This window comes from Tamandua tetradactyla, chromosome 15, assembly GCF_023851605.1.
Source record: "Tamandua tetradactyla isolate mTamTet1 chromosome 15, mTamTet1.pri, whole genome shotgun sequence".
Lineage (NCBI taxonomy): Eukaryota > Metazoa > Chordata > Mammalia > Pilosa > Myrmecophagidae > Tamandua > Tamandua tetradactyla.
The window spans coordinates 43,810,754-43,830,723 of NC_135341.1; the positions used below are offsets into that span (position 1 = coordinate 43,810,754).

A 19,970-nucleotide genomic window follows, 5' to 3' on the forward strand; every position below is an offset into this window, starting at 1 on the left:
TCCTCCCCATCCTGCTTCATGAGGCTCACCCCCAATTCTCTGCCACATCCTAAGAGCTCTTGATCTCCTCCAGTGCAGGGGATGGAGCTCACACCCTGCCCTAAGGGGCCTGCCGTCTGGTGGGGAGCCCAATGGGAGCACACAGCGGAACTTGCCAGTCCTGCCTCTGTTGGTTTGAGGAAGCTTCTTGGAAGATGTGACATGTGCACTGTGTCTTCAAAGAGCAGTAGAAATGTACAGGTGTATGCAAAGCCGTGGGACATTGAAACAGGAAGACTCTGAAACTAGAGACCTGCCATCAGTTTAGTGTTTCAGGCATGAAGGATGAGAGTGACAGCCAAGAGTGGCATGCTGGGACTGCCTCAGAGTGCCCTGCTCAGCCTGCACAGGGCCCTTGGCAGAAGGACAGTGAGGAAGGAGGGGACGAGGGGGACTGTGAGAGGAGAACAGAGAGGTGGGTTCAAGGTCCAATCCAGATGTGTCATGCTAGTGGTCAGAAAGCCAGGGTTTTCCTACCCAGAGGTGACAGCTTCTTAAATACAACCCATAGCATGGTTAGCCCGGTGGGAAATACCATAGGTGGGGTCACTGGGACCTGGCTTGCCTAAGGATAGAGAACATTAGAAAACTGTTGGCAAAGTTCCTTTCCCCATGTGTGTTGCTATTGGTAGTGAAAATTTGTAGCTGATGAGGGCTTTGTTGGGAAATAGTTGTCTTCTCCTTGTGGTCTTTCAGCTCTGACTCACACCACTGTTTTGTTTTGTTTTGTTTTGTTCTGTCTCTGCCTGGTATGTGCTTCCTTGCCTGACCAGTCGTCACTTCCTCCCAGCCCAGGACATTTGGCTGCAGGGCTGCATTTACAAGGGAGTGGCTGGCTCTTTTGAAACTGCTGAGGAAATCTTGATACTGATGCTAGTTCCTCTTTGAAAACAGGAGTGGTGGAGTTTTGTTTGTGAGTTTATTAGCTTTTCCATTCTGATGGTTTTCAGGCAATTTTCATTAAACTTCTATAAGTAAGAGCATCTCTTCATGAGCTTTGCCACGTACTGTCTGGAATGCCTTAGTTCCAAGGTCAAAAAAATAGATGCCTACTACCTGATACCATTGCATAATTATTAATATGTCAGAAGCTTGTTTGTTCGACTTGCCCAAAATGACTTATGGAAATCATTGGTTTGCTTCCTTCTCCTAGAGCCATGTACATTTTCAGTGAATCAGCTATGGGATTTACTAGGTGTCCCAGAATCACTCCACTAAAACCTGGCCGTGTACTCCTGAAACATTTATTCCAGATCCTCTTAACAAAATGATTGCAGGTTGTTCAGGGTACTTTATATTTTATGACTTTTGCCAGGGGATTCTCTATTAGCAAACAGCTTATCTCCTGTTCTCTACTGTTCTTGGCTTCATACAAGAAAACAGCAATGTTAGAGGAAGAACTAAATATTTGAAGGTATATTTAATTCAACACCTATTAGATGAATCAGTTCATGTTTCTTAAAAGCAAATGAAGGAGGTTGAGCTGTGACACACTAAGCAGACATCGTAACTTTGGGTTAGAAACCCCTGCAGTCATATGGCATAAGCAGAATTATCTGGCCATGACTGTGATCTTCTTTTGACAAGTTAGACTAAAGAGATCCCTGATCTTATGGGCTAGGCACCATCTTTCTGGAACTCTTCTGTTTCTAGTAAGTATGTGTTTGATGGGAACAGAGAAGGAAGCCATTGTTTCTCTTAAATCATAAAATGCAACTACAGGGCGGGCCATGGTGACTCAGCAGGCAGAGTTCTCGCCTGCGATGCCAGAGACCCGGGTTCACTTCCCGGTGCCTGCCATGCAAAAAAAAAAAATGCAACTACAGTTATAGACATCAAAGCAGTGAATGGAAGCAGGTAGAATTGGAAGTGAAGACGGTATTTGGGACTAGCTTCTCCTACTGTGAATTGAGTTTTATGGCATGCACTTTACTATGTTGTTTCCCATTTTGCATACTCTTTAGAATTTGGTGTGTAGGTTGTACCACAATATTTTGGTCTTAGCTTTTATTCTCTTACTGAAATCACAATCTTTTTTTTTTTTTTTTTTGCACTAAAGCCTAAATTTGACAATACTGGCCTCACTTAGGAAACTATGAACCTCTTCTAAGTTCACCCATGCATTGGGGACTAGAAAAATAAGAACTTTTCTATTTCCATTAGGTAGACAAAGCAAGACCCTATGATATTACCTATGGAATAATAAACAGCTGATACTCTTATTTCCACATTCTGTAAAGAACCTCCAAGAACCACTTGTTTTTTTCTTTGCATGGGCAGGCACCGGGAATCAAACCCGGGCTCCAGCATGGCAGGCGAAAACTCTGCCTGCTGAGCCATTGTGGCATTGCCCAAGAACCACTCTTTAAAAAAAATATCTTTATTGAGAAATCTTCACGCGCATACACTCCATACATGGTGTATAATCAGTGGCTCACAATATCATCACAGTTGTATATTCATCATCATGATCATTTTTTAGAACATTTGCATCACCCCAGTAAAGAAATAAAAAGAAAAAAGCAAAAACTCATACTTATCATACACCTTACCCCTTGCTCTCATTGACCTCTAGTATTTCCATCTACCCGATTTATTTTACTCTCTGTCCCCCCTATTATTTATTTATTTTTATCTATTTTTTTTACTCAGCTGTCCATACCCTGGGTAAAAGGAGCATCAGCACAAGGTTTTCACAATCACATGGTCACACTTTAAAAGTTATATAGTTGTACAATCATCTTCCAGAATCAAAGCTACTGGAACAAAACTCAACAGTTTCAGATACTTTCCTCCACTCCAATACATCATAAACTAAAACTAAAAAGGGATATCTATATAATGCAGAAGAGTAATCTCCAGGATAACCTCTCAACTCTGTTTGAAATCCTTCAACCACTGAGACTATTTTGTCTCATTTCTCTCTTTCCCCTTTTGGTCAAGAAGGCTTCCTCCATCCCCTGATGCCAGGTCCCAGCAAATCCTGGGAGTTCTGACCCACGTTGCCAGAAAGAAGAACCACTTTTTAAGGCCTTTGGAATATGGTCAAAAACAGAGATAAGCCCATGCATTTGCCACTGGCGCCGCTTACTTCCAGTCTTGTCATGTTGGGAATTCTTTTCTGCCAAGCCAGGAGGTATGTGTGCTTGATGCACTGGATGCTTAACCCATGCAATTCCATACTCTGTAATCCTTACAACACTGAAAACCCCGCTTCAGCCCACCTAACGCCAGTACATAGCCTGCAGGCCGAGTGCAGTTTAGCTTGTCTGTGAGCAAAGATGTCACTCGTGGATGATCCAGTCTCTTCATCCAGACTCTGTTCTGATCACACCACTGTCTTGGATTTCTTTGCCTTCAAAGACAAAGGGTGTGCATGTTAGTGAAAAAGTAATTTCCTCTTCTCAGAAGAATGTGCAGTCTGCTCTCATACAGGCATTTGTATGTGTGTATATGATTAAGCCCTACTCCTGTAAGAAAGATTTGCATCTATATTAATCAGGGTTCTCTAGAAAAATAGAACTGACAGGAGAGATCTGTTAATATGAGATTTATGAAGGTGTCTCACACAGCTCTGGAAAGGGAAGAGTCCAAAATCCATAGGGCAGGCTATTAAACTGGCAACTCCAATGAAGGTTCTCTGTGAACTCCACAGTGAGCCTCTCCTGTGGTTGAAGAAGCAGTGAAAATTGTTCCTCTTAAAAGCTGAGGATTGGATCAAATCCAACTGATCAGATTATCTTATTTACCTGAGACATGCCCTTACTTGATCACAGATGTAATCACCCACAGCTCCAATCAACTGACTGACGATTTAATAAACCAGCCTTCAGGTTTATCAGCCAGCCATGAACTATCCTTGCAGCAACGGTTAGGCCAGTATTTGCCTGACCAGACAGCTAGGCACCATCATCTGGCCAAGTTGACACATGAACTTAGCTATCAGAGCATCCAGTTTAGAATTGTAAGTAAAAAGGGAAACTCACAGATTCTCAGAGCTCCACAGAGAATCTCTCTCCAAGGTGTGAATCCAGGCCTGGGATCGGCTGGAGGACATTCTGCTAGGGCAGGTGTGGTTCTGGCTGAGTTGTGCTCAGGAGAGCTCTGGTGCAGGCCACAAAAGTAGGGGATGAAAGGGATTGCCCATGGTTGGCACACTGCCTGGGCAAAGCTGCTGTTCTTTGGTGAATAGGCAGAACTGTTCACTTAGCAAGTGTCTTGTGCCTCAATTAAAGATCCTGAAGAGGCTTCCACAGTGCTTATGGTGGTCGGGGATTTCTCAAGTAATCTCAGAGACTGCCCTCCCTACTCGCAGATCTTTCTCTAGAACATTTGAGGAAAGTTGGCAGGGGAGTCTTGTTTCTGCGCGTCACTTTACCCAGACTTCAGGCTGCTCTTTGGTTGTTCCCAGCTCCACGTTGGGCCTCTGCTGACAAATGCTATCTAGAAAGCTCCACAGGGCTGCTCCCTGTGACCCTCCTCAGTAGGTGGCTGGAGACAGGCCATACTCTACCTCCCACCCCAGCCCCTTCATTCTCCACAGCGACCCCAAGATGAGACTGAAGATACGGGAGTAACTAGAGAGAGTTGCAGAGGGCACATGCTTTAAAAATCAGCCAATTTATGACTAATCCCACCCATGACAAGGTCTGACCTGGACTCCTCCAAGTGTGGGAAGATGGTCGGACTCTTGGACAGAGGGTGTTCAGTGCTGCAGGCACCCCGGATTGAGTTCAGTGACCTGTTCTCACCAGCTGGGACAGCTCTGTGTCATCTCAGTTCTAGATGTCAGAAAATATTGACTGGCTGTCCGAATGTGCTCAAGAACCTGTGACAAGACCAGTAGCAGTGAGAGGTGTTTGATGGCATTTCCATCTGTGTGTATTTAAACCATCAGTATTTATTATAGGGGCTGCCACTCACCCAGGAGGGGACGGAGGTTATAAAAAATTAAAGTGAGATGAAAAATGTAGAGGAGAAGCAGTAATAATCCTGCTTATTGACGGTTTATAGATGGGAATGAGTGTGAAAGGGATGTCAAGTGAATGAAGGCTGGAATCCCTGTTTAGCACTTGGTGTGTTTTTCTTAGAGGAAAAAAACAGCATAATCCAGTCGACTGTTCCTGGCTCCAACTTTGCCTGGACTTTGAAGAAGGGGCAACTTGTGCCTGAAATTCTGAGAACTCACAGCCCTCGGGGCCCAGCGCAGCTAATCTGACCTGGCCACTAGGCTTCAAGGGTGCATATTAATCTCTTGGCATTGGAGGGATACAGAGTCTTTAAAATCATAGTCAACATTATAACTTGATTTGGTTTTAGTCATAATACTAGTTTTGAATTATTAGAATACATTTATGGGGGATATAAACAAACTGTTGACATTTCAGTTCCTGGCTCTGAAATGCCACCCAGCCTCAGCTACCAGTGAAGGTTCCTGTGGGGTTTTCTTTGGAACAGGACACTTGTACTTGGTTTCTGTTCCCCCTGCCCCCGCCGTAGCTGCTGACTTGTCCAGGCCTCCCTTCTCTGCCTGACCCCTGACCCCAGGGCTTTTTCTATTTATGAAATAAGTATCTGCAGATTAAAGATGAGGGCTAACCAGAGCACCGTCCTAGCTTTGGCTGGTCACAGACCTCTGGGTCTCACTCTCGGGGAACCCCCACAGTTGTGTGATTACAGATGGAGCTCGCTGACCATGCCACCCTGTGCTGTGAGAGAAGTGTGCTGCCTCCCTCCTTAGCTCCCAGGGCTTCCAGAAAGAAAGGAGCCCCATCCTAAAGGCCCCGGCACACCCTCCCGTGTTGCTCTGGAGCCAGACCCAGGAGGAGGGACATGTTAAAAACTCGGAGTTCAAAAATAAGGGCGGTACACCGGTGACTCAGTGGCAAGAATTCTGGCCTGCCAAGCCAGAGACCTGGGTTCAATTCCTGGAGCCTGCCCATGCCAAAAAAAAAAAAAAATAGAAAAAACTCGGAGTTCCCTATGTTCCGCTCGGGAGTGGGGTGGTTCCTGAATTAACGATGCTGGGTAGGCCTTGTCCAGGAGGTGCCTCCTCCGGACCACACGTTGTGGGTCACCTGCGTATGCTCAGCAGCTGGGTTCCTGTCCTCTGGCAACATCGCCAAGCGTGCCAGTGTCTTCAGTGGCTGATAAGAAAGCGGCAGGCCTCGCTCTCCTCGGGAATATCCCAGCGCCGGCTGGTGGCAGAGCCGGGACACAGCCCTCCCCACTTCTCAGTTCTCAAGCCGCATCACACCTGATAAGTGCAGTGCGGGGTCCTGGAGGGGGCCTCATCGTGCGGAGAAGATACCCAAAAGGACATTACTGGGACAATTGAAAAATTGGAATGTAGACATATGCGCTTCATAGCAATGTTCACTTCCTTGAAGCTGATAGCTGTGCTTAAGGTGGTTACTCGAGTGCCCTTGTTCTCCAGAAGTGTGCGTGGAAGTGTCAGTGTGAGGAGTGTGATATGTGCAACCCACTCTCAGAGGTTTAGGAGAGAGAGAGAGAGGAACTGATTAAACAAATGTGGTAAAATGCTAAGGGTTGGTAAATCTGGGTATCTGGGATGGGGGAAGGTATGTTGGGGTTCTCTATTATTTTTTCAATTTCCTGTAAGTTTGAAAATATTATTTTTTAAAAAGTTTGAAAAATAGTGATAAAATATCTGTGGATCTAGGTACTGCAGTGAAAGATGCTATAATCAAAGTATGTCTATTTTAAAAAGAAACAGTCATTTGTCCTCTGATTGGGGGCAGCTAATCACTATACTATTTTTACATTATTAAATGTTTTCTCCCCCTTTCTCCCCCAGAATTGGTGTCGCTCTCATCCATCTTTTTTGTCCTCCCATCTGCGAACACCACTTTCATGTTTTCTTCTTCCTTGTCTTTGCCACCCTCTTACTTATGTGTTAGTAATGCGTGTAGTCCCAGAATTAACTGATCAGAGTTTATATGGTATTTCTATATTCTTATTTCCTTACTATTGGTCATAGCTTGCTTTTGATCCTAGGGACTTTGGTTCTTTTTATTTCCACCTCCACTTGGCAAATTCCATTAGAATTCTAATTCCTGGGTAGGTGCCGCTCGGCTGGCCGCTGCCTGGCTGGGTGCCCAGGGTTAAGGTGCCTCCGCGGCGTTAAAGGAAGCCTCTGGCTTCCGGCCACAGCCCCCCTCCCCCCGCACCCTGCCCCCAGTGCTCCACACTCTTAGCTGGGGCCGGCAGGCTCCTGCTGGCATTTCATGACAGTTTTTGGTTGTCAAAAAAAAAAAAAAATCCATTCAGTTCAGCTGCCTATTAGGTAATATCTGTTATCGGCTCTCTCTCTTCATGTAATGGAGATATGACTTAATTTTTAAGCTTTCTTATTCCTGAACAATTTAGGAATTATTTCACTGCCAGGTTTAGGTTTCCTAATTCTTTAAAATACTCTTCATTGGCGCTGTTCTCCTCAGCGGTGCACCTGCCATCGGCCCTGTTTTCTGTTTCAGCTGCTTGAGCGTTGGTGATTTTGCCAACTAATTTTCCCACAGCATTTTTCACATTTTCTTCATCTCATGTCCTTCAGGGTTCTTTTTAAAATATTAAGGACTTCTGTTGTTTTTTTTATTTGACTCTTAAATTTCCCCTCCAGAGTTTTAAGCAGCTTTTAAAAATCTTGCTTAAATGTGTGCCTTCAGATGGGGGATAGGGGAGGACTCGAAAGCCAGCCTGCCTTAGTTTGGGAAACTTAATAGAAACAGGTGTGCCAGGACAAAATTTAAACTTCAGCAAGAATCCAAAAAACACTCGGCAAAACCTCATGAGGATGGAAGTGTGAACCAGTGGAATCTCAGTCTCAAAACACAGTGGACTCTGTGTATAATTGAGTGACATCTATGATAGTCTAAAAATGGGGCATTGTTGGGGTCCACCCACAGGGAGGGGGTGCCACAGGCAGATTAGGGCCCAAGCTCTAGAGCTGGATCACCTGGGTTCTAACCCCCTGTGAGCTGTGTGGCCTTGGACAAGTTTCTCAACCTCCCTGTGCTGCAGCATCATCTTTATTTTTTTATTTTTTTCAGCATCATCTTTAAAATGAGACTAATGGCACCTCTCTCAAAGGTGATGATTGAGGCACAAACAAGCTCATGTATAGAGAGAGTTTGGAACAATCAGTGTTGATGCATAATATGATATGTGTGGGTCACTATTATTAACTAAAGCTACATCCAGGTAATGAAATATAACAGGCATTAAAAGTTATGTAACAGAAAAAAGCAGGAGGGAAAAGAGGGTTTGATGTACAAGCAGTTAGAAGTACAGGAAATGGGAGATGGGTAGCGGTAACCCACCAAGAAGCTGGCACAGAGAAACCTCTGGCACACGGGGCTGGTGCTCAGGTGTGCCTGCCTGACCCCACAGCCCGGGGGTAAACAGTCCACAGGAGCATGCCCGTCCCACGACGAACCCAGGGCTTCCGGGGAAGGGGTGTGTAACATTCCCTACCCAGTGATTTCAAGTGTGTTTTGGATCCACGCCAAGAATCACATTTAGTGTGCCCATAACTTGGAGAAAAGATCAGCACCCCCAATGTAAAAGGAAAGAGGCAGCGAGCAGTTCAGATGAGTGCTTGTCATATCTAATAATGTTTCTCAGACCACTGGCTCATCAGTTTTGCTCTGTCATTTTGCATTAGCATCCGACTCCTTTAGGCCCCTTGTGGAGCATCATGGTACCTAACATTGGCAGACATCCAACGACTTTAGCACCCAGATTTTCAGAGATTGCTGTAGTTACACAGACGCAACTGTCTCCCTGTTCCGAAGCATCAGGACAGTGGGTCCCACGTGATGGCTGTAAAGCCACAGGTCTCCCCAGGCTCCTCATTCTCTATTGGAGGTAATCACGGTCTCAAAAGTTATCTGTGAAATTTCCTTTCAAAGCACCTTTAATTTCTGATTTTGGAAATTTTTTCCTGAAATTCAAACATGCAGAGACAGCAGAACTCAAGAAATTAAGAAATAGACATCCAACAAAGCATGTTCTTTGTTTTTATGTGTTTTTTGTCATTAAGGCTGAACTGATGTTTATCTCCCTAGAGTCAGCTCTTTGTAGACACTCGAGTCTCCCCTGGGCAAGCCAGCCCTGGCCCCAGGGTCTGGAGCCTTCTTGAAGCTGTGTTCTAATGTTAGAGGAGCCGTGGATGACTGAAAGGAAAGTTGGGTGGGGACAAGGGGACTCTAAAGCCCTGGCACGTTTGGTTGTCATGAAGTCTTGCATTTTTGCATTTTGTCAAGTATTAATATGAAACCAGGATAAAGACTGAGAGAGCATAACTGAGGAATGCCTAGAGTGGACAATAATGGTGATTAAATGTACAAATATAAAATGTTTTCACATGAGGGAGAACAAATGAATGTCAACATTGCAAGGTGTTGAAAATGGATGGTGTTCAGGAAAAAGTACAGTCAATGCAAGCTAGGTTCTACAGCCAACAGTAACGCTGTAATATGCTTCCACTCAGTGTAACCGAGGCATTATGCCCAAACTAAATGTCAACAAGCAGGAGGCATGGGAGAAAGGGTACTCTGAGATACTGAACTGTTTATATATGACCTGGTCGTTCCCAGAAACTTTGGGTCTTTATTATGACACCTGAGACTCGGAGCTCTGAAGCAATGAAAGTCAGCATTACCCCATACAGGAACTGTTTAAAAAGTTGAAAAAGGGATCAGGCTTTGACTAGAGTTATGAATGAAGCTGATCTGGATAGGACTAAGGTGGATCAGAATACAAGGTAAAGAATGACATGATCCATATTTTAAAACTTCAACTTCTGTGTAAGACCAAAGGGAGAGATGTTTATTTGATGCAAAATTTATGTTTTGGGTATCTCATTACCTAATTTAACTTATGTGGTCAGTTTAGTTGAACACCAAAAGTACATGGAAACTTGAGTAGGGTGTGAGATCTTGTTGGTTTGTACAGGTTAGTGTGATGCCCCAGTATATCCCAGCGTACTTTGGGTAGTCAATAAAAAAGTATTTGCAAAGTCCCCTTGGGGGACTGGGAAGAAAGGAGGAAATATTCAATTTCCCCATTTGGGGAATTCCTGGTAGTCTCACAAGCAGTGGGGACAAACCAAATCAATAGGCTGAACCCTCAATCTTGGGGTTCTCCCCTATGAAACTTATTCCTGCAAAGGGGAAGCTAAGCCTACTTATAATTATACCTAAGAGCCTCTTTGCTCAGATGTGGCTTCTCTCTCTAAGCCAATTTGGTAGGTGAACTCACTGCCCTCCCCACTATGTAGGACATGACTCCCAGGGTTGTAAATCTCCCCGAAAAGGTGGGACAGAACTCCCGGAATGAGCCGGGACCTGGCATATGGGATTGAGAAAGCTTTCTTGACCAAAAGGGGGAGGAGAGAAATGAGACAAAATAAAGTTTCATGGCAAAGAGATTTCAAACAGAATGAAGAGGTTATCCTGGAGATTATTCTTATGCATTATATAGATATCCCTTTTTAGGGGTGTATTGGAGTGGCTAGAGGGAAGTACCTGAAACTGTTGAGCTGTGGTCCCATAGCCTTGATTCTTGAAGACGATTCTATAATGATATAGCTTTTACAGTGTTACTGTGTGATTGTGAAAACCTTGTATCTGATGCTCATTTTAATCCTGGGTATGGACAGAAAAGTAAAAAAAAAAAAAAAAAAAGGATAAAGACAATAAATATAAATAATAGGGGAGACGGGTAAAATAAATTGGGTGGATTGAAATAACTAGTGGTCGATGAGAGGGAGGGGTAAGGTGTATTGGATGTATGAGTTTTATCTTTTTCCTTTTTTATTTCTTTTTCTGGAGTGATGCAAATGTTTTTAAAATGATCATGGTGATGAATACACAACTATGTGATGATATTGTGAGCCACTGATTTGTACACCATGTATGGACGGTATGTGTGTGAAGATTTCTCACTAAAAATATAATATTGTTAAAAAAAAAAAAAATGAAACCACCTCTCCAGAAGAGAGAGATGGACACACTCCCTTCAGGGCCACTTGACCGCCCACTGCCACCTTGCTATTCCTTCCATTTGCTTTCGTCAGTGCAGCCCCAGGGCAGATCTGCATTTTTTTAATCATCATATTAGAAGGCGTTCAGGATATGACTTGTTTGCAGTAAACTTTCTTTGAAAAATACTCTTTGTGGAAATATGGTACTTCAGTGTTAATTTTCCTTTTTCACCTGAATTTGCCCAGGCCCTAGCTGAATTTTGTCCTGACTCTAGCTGCATGACCTCAAGCATATTCCTTAGCTTTACTGAGTCTCCAAGGGCTCATCAAGGAGGCCGTTGGAGACCCCTTACCTGTTGTTGTAAGGAGTGGCCAAGGAACGTGTGTCCAGCCCTGCTTGAAGGACGCTGCCAGCTGTTGCTCCCATCCCCTCCCCAGGTAGAGCTGAGAAGCATCTTCCTTCCAGACGGTGATTCTCAACCACTGTTGCACATGAGAATCACCTGGGGGGCTTTCAAAACTCCTGATTCCCAGACTACATCCCAAACCCATTAAATCAGGGTGAGGACTGGGCATCTGTATTTTTAAATCACCCTTGGGTGATTGCAGTGCTTTCTGGCAGACTTGGGGCTGGGAGGCCCCTGTGGAGCCTGGTGCTGTTGCTGAACTGACTGGAGAAGTCAGTTCTGTTTCCATGTGCTGCCCCAGGCCAGCAGCCTGACTCCACCCCAGCCCCTGTGCCCTGCACTTAGAATGGAAAACCACAAGTGAACAGCAGGAGACGAGTACATTGGGGGCTTTCATTCGTTCAGCCAACAGCTGCTCAGATAGTCATTCTGTAGGCAGCGGTAGTTGGTGTTTTATGTGTTTTGGGGAGATGGGGTGGGGGTGAAGGTCAGGATAAGGAGTAGTTACTAGTAGATTCAACTTGGGCGGTAAGTGCCATCACCTGGTGGTGATCCGCTGAGCACTGTGATTCGAGCGACCCTAAAGCTGATTGTGGGTTCAGCCAGGGAGAGTGTTTGCCACGAGCCAGGGAGATAGAAGGGGCTCTCTGTGGGACCCACCACCCCATCCGAGGTCTGTGGGAAGCACTGTGGCGATTTGGGGTCTGTGGGGAGCACTATAGCCAACTGAGGCCCGTAGGAAACATCACAGGCTTCAGCAAATATCGCTGTACCTGACAGGGGAAAGGTGATCAGGTTACACATTCTTTGGGACATTAAGCTGCACATTTGGCCAACAGTCTTAGTGATTAGGTTCCTTTTATAATCATTGCTAATAATAATGCAAAAAAAAATAGTGTGCTTTTTAAAGAATAATTTGGAGCATGAATGTTTTAATGAGTCATGCGTTGGAGAAAAATTCCATTCTCTCTTATTCTGATGATTTTCTTATTTTTTATTGTGAAATATATATACAAAAAGGTGATACATTTCAAAGTACATTTTAACAAGTAGTTATAGAACAAACTTCAAAGTATGTTATGGCTTGCAGTTCCACGATTTCAGGTATTTTCCTTCTTGCTGCTCTAAGACACTGGAGACTAAAAGGAAATATCAATATAATGATTTAGTAGTCATACTCATTTTAAAATCCTGTCTTCTCTATTGCAACGCCTCCTTCTCCTTTGATCCTTCTCCCAATCTTTTGGTATATTTGGGCAATGACTATTCTAACTTCTTCATGTAGGAAAGGGGTGTCGACATTATGGGGTAGGGGGATGCAACTGGTTGATGTTCTTGGAGAGATTGGTAACTCTGGGTTTCAGGGCTTATCTGGCCTAGGAACCATCTGGAGGTTTTAAGTTTCTGAAAAATAAACTTAATGAGTGGTGAGTGAAACTTTTATAGAGTCTCAGATGGAGCCCTGGGTATTCTTTAGGTTCTACAGGAATACTGTAGTTTGGGGCTTGGCATACAAAGGTAATTAGCAATATCTAGCTGAAGCTTGCATAAAGGTAAACTCCAGAATAGCCTCTCAACCCTATTTGAAATCTCTTAGCCACTAATAGCTTATTCGGTTACGTTTTTTTTCACCCTTTTGGTGAGGTAGGCATTGTTGATCCCACGTTGCCAGGGCCAGGCTCATCCCTGAGAGTCATGTCCCATGTTTCCAGGGAGACTTACACCACTGGATGTCATATTCTGTGTAGAGGGGAGGGTAATGATTTTACTTGCAGAGTTGGGCTTAGAGAGAGAGAGAGGCCCCATCTGAGCAAAAAAGAGGTTATCAGGAAATAACTTGTAGGCATAATTATAGGTAGGCTTAGCTTCTCCATTACAGAAATATGTTTCCTAAGAGCAAGCCTCAAGATGAAGGACTTGGCCTATTAACTTGGGAGTCCCTGATGTTTTTGAGAGAGTATCAGGGATTTCCCAAGTGGGAAGGTTTAATAGTTCCATATTTTTTCCCTTGTGCCAATATTTTTTAATTATCTGCCCAGCATAGTCTGGAATGTATCTGGTTATTACATTAAGCTATGCAGAATTGCAAGGCCTTGTTCCCAGTTCTAGGCTCAATGTGTTTAGGTTGTTTAACTGAACTGGCCAGACATGTTTAAGTTAGATTGTGTGCCACAGAAAATTTAGGTTTTGGACAAAATAAGCCTCTCTTCCTTCCATATAGTAGGTGACATTCTAAAATAGAGACAGCATCATCCTTTACCTTGTACTGTGTACAACCAGACCAGTCTCATCCTTATCTCTGATCTCTTTTTCAGCTTCTTTACCGGGTGCTATAGGTAGGAATGCTGACTTTCAGAGCTGCAGAGTTCCAGCTCTGAGTCTTAGGTGTCACATGGGTACCCAAAGTTCCAGGGAAATACCAGGTTATACACACACATAGCACAGCATCTCAGAATCTCGAAATAACACTTAAGGCTCAGGAATAAATGTGACTGCTGTAAGAGCTTATCTCCTGCTTTTTTGTAGGGAAGAAGTCAGCACTATTATCTCGCTTAATTTTTTAATAAGGATTTAATTTAAGGTTCCCCAAAGAAGCCAGATTAAAAAAAAAAAAAAAGGATACTCTTGCTCCTCCATTCCTAGCCAAGGTTGCTGAAGAGAAGAAGCCAAACAACTGAGCTGCAGGAGGCAGCCTGGTGGGAAGAGCACAGGCCCAATCTCCAACCCAGGCCAGAGCCTAGGGTGTCCTGGAAGGGATGAGCCATCATCCCGTGGGTCTCTAGCTTGCTCACTTGTGAAAGGTGCCAAACCACAAACCTAAGACTTCCAACCTGGGGCAATAAGTGGAAAAACTGTGAGTCCTTGTAAAAACTCCAGAGAGCATCTTGGGCTCTGGTACAGACCTGCGAGTGGGCATCCCAGGGACCGGGCCCCAGGACCTGTATTTAGCAAGGTCTGGGGATTCTTAAGGTGCCAACCAGGCAGGGCTAACTGCCTGGCATTCGAGAGCCATGAGGCTGAAAGATCTTCATGTTAATGTTATTTCCTCCCAATAACAAACTCTGTGATTCTGAAGTTAATTCTGCCAGTGCTCACCATCTCCCTGTGGGGAGGGTTGAGGGCCGCGCCAGTCCCAGCAGGTGCTGTGGCTGGGCTCAGCCCCCCAGGCCTCCTCCTCCAGGTGGGCAGGTGTGCGTCCCAATCGCCATATAAAGGGCAAAGGGCGTGTTTGTGTTGCACTTTGTGTGACCCCAGACGGAGGGGCTCCAGGCCTGTGAATGGTAGACAGGAGTTGGTTTACCCAGAGCAGGATCCATTTTTCTGTGGAAGGTATGGAGGCCTGTAGCCCACACCTGCCCGGCCCTGCCCCATCTGAGCAGGAAAGGTGTGGATGTTGGTCACTGTGCTCAAAGCCAACTTAGCTCCTCATCTCAGGCAGGTGTGCTGTTGCAGTAGTTTGCTTCCTCTGATCTACTCGGGCTTTTTCTTTGGGGTTTAGCCGTAGGATTGAATTTTAGGTTCTGTCATCTACTCACCTGAAGGTAAGTAGGCCTGAGAAGATGGGGAGAGTCAGAAAGCCCAGCTCCCCATCACAGCCCCTCAGAGGAAGGGTGCTGCCCAGGAGGAAATCTCCTGGTCTGTACTGCACAGAGGAAGATGGGGACACAGCCTTCCTATCCATACCTCCTTCCTCCGGCACCTGAGCCAGCCTGGGAGATGCCCCTTCTGTCCCTGATCAATCAAGGTGACCTTAGACTGGTTGACCTCTCCTTTGATCACAAAGCTCCAGTGAGACCCTCCAGCTCAGCTTCACTTCCAGACGGGAGCGGGCCATCCTGATATTTCCCTAGAGCCCCACTGTAACTGAATGGACCATTCAAGAATGAAGGTCCAGGTTACACTACCAGGCAAGCCACTAAGACCTGCTGAGAAGATGGCTGGGAGTGAGAGACATCAGGAATGGAGAGTGGGGGAGGGAGAGGATGAATTCCATTTGTGGTCCCAAGACCAACTGCACTGGCTGAGGTTGTAGTTCATCCCACTACCTCCTTCTGAGTTGCCCTCAGGAAGAGAGACACATGGAAACCAGTGGGGAGCTGCCCCACGAAACTGTATGGAGAGGTAGATCTGTGTGGCCCAAGGAGAAGACAGTAGCGCCCATGAGCATGCACCCTGCAGACTTCCCTCTCCAGGGGGTGTAATTGGCCCAGGGCCTCAGACTCCGCACTTTGAAATATATCAGATGCTGTTGTGCCAAGGCCAAACCTTCCACTGGCCACTCCTGGTCAATGACCGAATGGGAGACCCCAGGCCCCCTGAAGGCTGGGAAGTCCTCAAACCACGTGGCAATCTAGGACACTTTCACCCAACCTTTTCTCCCCGTCTCCCCTCTCCCAGAGTCAGAATTCCATTGCTCTCTGACAGCTCTGTCAACTCTCCCAGTTCCCTCCTTCTTTCCTTTTACATAGGCATTTCCTCTGACTACGCAATAAAATTCTTGCACACTCCAGTTTCATAATGGCATGTGCTTTTTAGAGGACCCAGACTGACGCAGGAGTAAATTGTGGGCAACCAGTGAATCTTGGAAAAACAGTATAGGGGAGGTCTTTGAACAACTATTGCAAACTTCAAGTTTGAAATTATATCAAAATAAAAAGTTAAGGTCATATGTTTAAAAAATGTGTATTTAGCCTTTCTGTTCTTATGGTTACTTGTGAATCGGGAAATAAATTCTATCTCACAAAAAGACATTGGAAAGGTCTTAGAAGTATTAAGTGACACCAGCTAAAAAAACTTACGGTGAATATAAGCTAAAATATTATAGTTTTCCTTTATGGAGATGTTTTACATCTGCAGTTAGCAAGCAAAGCAGACTCCTAAGAGAAGAGAACGGAAGTGTTAGTAATGGAAAAGGCAGCAAATGCAAAAATAATTTATTGGGAGACTCTAGCATGGCATGGTAGATCTGCTTTTTCAGCTATGTGAACTAAGTAAGTCACACTGTCTCCGGCGCCCTGGCCGGCTGGCATAGCAGCTGTGGGTCACTTGGGCAGGCCATCTCTCTGGACCCGCCTTAGTTCCTGTGTCCAGCCCCTGCTCCAGACCTGCTGACGCACCCCTCGTTGCTCAGTGGTGCGAGCGCAACTGGGCCGAGTCCCCGCGGGAGATCTGCTCCCCATGACTCCACCCAGCCCCTCCCTCGGTGACAGCCACCCCTTAAACCACAGGAAGAGGGATGGGCTCCAGGAAGCCCATCTCTGAGCCGCCCTCTGAAACATGGACCAGGCTTAGAAAAGATGAGAACTGTCAGGAGTTAATTACAGATCAAAAGAAACCTCAAGGAGGGAACTTGGGTTGAAGCAGGAGGCGGAGGCTTTTGATTGAGGGTCAGAGAAAGGGCTGCTCTCCCTGAAAGCCAGAGGGAGCGTGGCAGCAGGGCAGCCAGGTACCCGGGGCACCAGCAGCGTTTGCACTAAGAGGTGTTTTTGCTTTTCCCATCAGTAAATAGCTATTATCTAAAATCTGTATTTTTAACCAAATTCCAAAGTAGTTATTCATTTATTCAACATAGAGGGCAGAATCATAGTTGCGTTTTCCAGCACCCGCAGGACAGTGGTGGCTGGGACCTGTTGGGGGCTTGGGGAGTGGAACCTGAATCCGGCAGCAGCATGACTTCCTCTGCAGCCTGGGGCCGGGCAGCTCCTCTCCTCTCGCACGGCCTCTGAGCCTGGCAGTCTAGGCGTCCATTCCGGCCTCAGCCCCTGCACCCAGAGACCCTGGAGATGGGGCCCTCAGGGAGACCTCATGGGGTGTCTCATGAGGATGGGGGTTGGATGGGGTGGGGGAAGGGCGTCCTGGATCTCTGTGGACCAAGGATCACTAAAAACCATCTGTGCGTTTATGAAGCCACTACTCTGGGCTGGGGACTCCACAACGATGCTTTCAGCAGCCTGTGAGATATACGCAGGTAGAAACCTAGGCTCAGAGAGAGCAGATCACAGCAGGGATTTGGCTCCAAGTCCCTGTCCCCTCCCAGGCCTTCATCCCCGGAGGGTCCTGGAAGGTAGGGGATTCCAGCTGCTTCTCATTTTGATGTATTAAAAATCCTCCCTCCCCCCAGGCAGGGTTCATACAATACCACACTGCATTTCCACCCACATCGACTCTTTCCCTCTCCCCAGAGTCAGAAACAGGGACTTAGGCCTTCCAGGACACCCCGGAGAGTGTCTGAGGGTCCCACTTCTCCAGGCTTAAAATGCACGTGCAATGGAGCTAGAAGAACGCTGCTCCCAGGGCCCTCCGCTGGCAGCCGCACCGAGGCTTGTGTAGCTCACCAGATGTCTTGTGCTCTCTCAACAGCAAATGAAGCTCGTGGCTGAGAACCTAAGAGAAGAATCGTGGGAAGAGGGGAAGGAGAAGGCAAGCTGAGGGCCTGGCTGCCCTGTTGTGGAGGCCGCATCTGCACGACACCTGCCGCTTCTGTGTGGGCAGAGAGGGCCCAGGGACAGTGTCGTGGGGCCTTTATCCTTGGACCCCACACTTGGCCAAATAAAGTGGCTCCCACCCAGCAGGCGCCTCCACTCCTCACCGTTCCTGCTCAGCGCAGGTAGAAGAGGGTGGCCGGGACCCAGTTCTCAGCCCTTCCCTCCACCCTGGCCCAGCAGCCCTGCTCTTGCATGGCTGCTTCTCCAGCCCCGCCCACCACTCCAGCTCTCTGACGTTGCGCCAGAGCCACTGCCGTCCCCTGAGCCTCTTGCCATGAACAAATCACCAACTGTCCTTGTTGCCCAACCCAACCTAGGCCCCGACCTGGCAGGCCATAATGAAGGGGAACTTCCTGCCACACCTCAGTTAAGAGGGATGGGGTTCAGTGAGGCTGGGTTTCCACAATGGGACAACTCTAGATACCTCTTTCCTGGTTCTGTTTTGCAATATGTTAACGGATTCTTCATCAACAAAAACAGTGGTAACTGAGCTATTAAAGGCCAAACGCACCTCTCTGACTCCTCCTTCCCTCCATGGGCCTCAATGGCCTGTGCTGTTCTTAGCTGTGCCTGGGTTGGGTAATTCCAGGTGACATAGCAGGGGGATGTGGGGAAGGGGGTGGGGTGGGACAGTTGGCTTAAGGCTGGCCATGTGCTGCAGCTTCCACTGCCACTCCTGGGCCCTGGGTGAAGCTGACCCCAGAACCAGAAACCATTTGCCAGGCGGTGCTGCCCAACCCCCAGCTGTGTCCATGGGGCTGCACCACACATTGCAGCAGGGCCTGGACCCTGGGATCTGGCTCTCTAGGCAGAGATTGTGACTGTGGAGCCCCAGGCACCCCTTGAACCTGTTCTAACCATAGGGACCACCTTACAAGAGCAGTGCCTGGCTTCCCACCCAGTTGTGCAAACAGCTGAAATGGAGGCTCCAGCCAGGCACAGTGGGCATGTGGTTCTTCCACTTGGAAAGCTGCTGATGCCCCAGCCCAAGCAAAGATGGGAGGTGGAAGGGACTGATGGGGCTCCTTCAATGGCAGGGACCTATGTCCCTCAGCCCCGGGCTCTCTTCCCTGACTCTCTCTGCCTCAGAGATGGGGGGCGGCTGGTTAAAGCATCACTTGTTTTGGAACCCCCCTGACTCCCTGCCTGGCCCTTCTTGGTGTTTTACATTGGTGGATTTCTTGTGTCCTCTCTTCAACTCATACCTCAGCCTCCATCACATTTCCCAGGACAGACACTTTTCAGTTGGCTTTGCCCCTGCCCTTACTTGCAATGAGACATGACAGAGAATAATAATTCAGTGGTTGTTCATTGTTTGACTTATACTTTCTAGAATATGCTCATTTTAAAATGCCAGCAAATGGCAGTCACCAGTGCAGGCCTGAGCTCTGAGCCCCCACAAGGGCTTCCCTTCATTCCAAACCACAGGCTTTGCTGGGAAAGGAGTAAGTTGAAACAGGATCCTTGGCCCCAGCCCTTTGTCACCCCAGAGTCCAGCTTTAGGGACCATTCCTGTGCATACAGTTGGTTGTGAGGCAGGTGGTTCTGGGTACCTGAACATGCACCCCTCCAGCTCATCTCCCCATCTCTGGGCTCACGGACTCTTCCAAGCCAGGCAGCTCCCACCAGGCCCTCCTCGGCACTGTGACATGCCACTGCAGATCCAGGCCTTCTCCACTGCCATGACCAGACCTTTCCCAGAGCCTCTGATTTGCCCTTCCTCGGTGTCTTATTGGGCAGAGCATCTTCACCTAATCAAGCCTCAGTTGGTCATGCACAGGGATAAATGGGGCCCACCTAAAATGAGGCCAGTCCCAGGGCGTGTGGACGCAGGGAGGAGGATGGACATGGGACTCCATCATTGTATCCAGAGGGCACAGGCAAGGGGTGTCACCATGCTTCTACAGGGCTGCTGCTGTGCCCACCCCATCTCTGTGTGCCTAGTGCTGGGAGTAGGTGGCATCCAGCAGGAGGTAGCTCAGGAATCATGTGGCACAGCTGAAAGTGGAAGGGGGAGCTAAGTTGTACTGTATG

At 46.9% G+C, this 19,970-nt stretch overlaps 1 protein-coding gene across 3 annotated transcripts in view; it reads left to right on the top strand.

The window, feature by feature from the left end:
* ANO10 (anoctamin 10) overlaps nt 1–18,446 on the top strand; it is a 252,618-nt gene extending 234,172 nt beyond the window's left edge. For all 3 annotated transcript variants that reach the window (XR_013162815.1, XM_077129632.1, XM_077129631.1), the window contains one exon: nt 17,812–18,446. Coding sequence is in view for 2 of the 3 variants with exons in the window: in XM_077129632.1 (XP_076985747.1) it covers nt 17,812–17,880 (69 nt within the window). In the remaining variant the exon portion in view is untranslated. The remainder of the gene's footprint in view (nt 1–17,811) is intronic.
* Nucleotides 18,447–19,970: the final 1,524 nt, after the last annotated feature.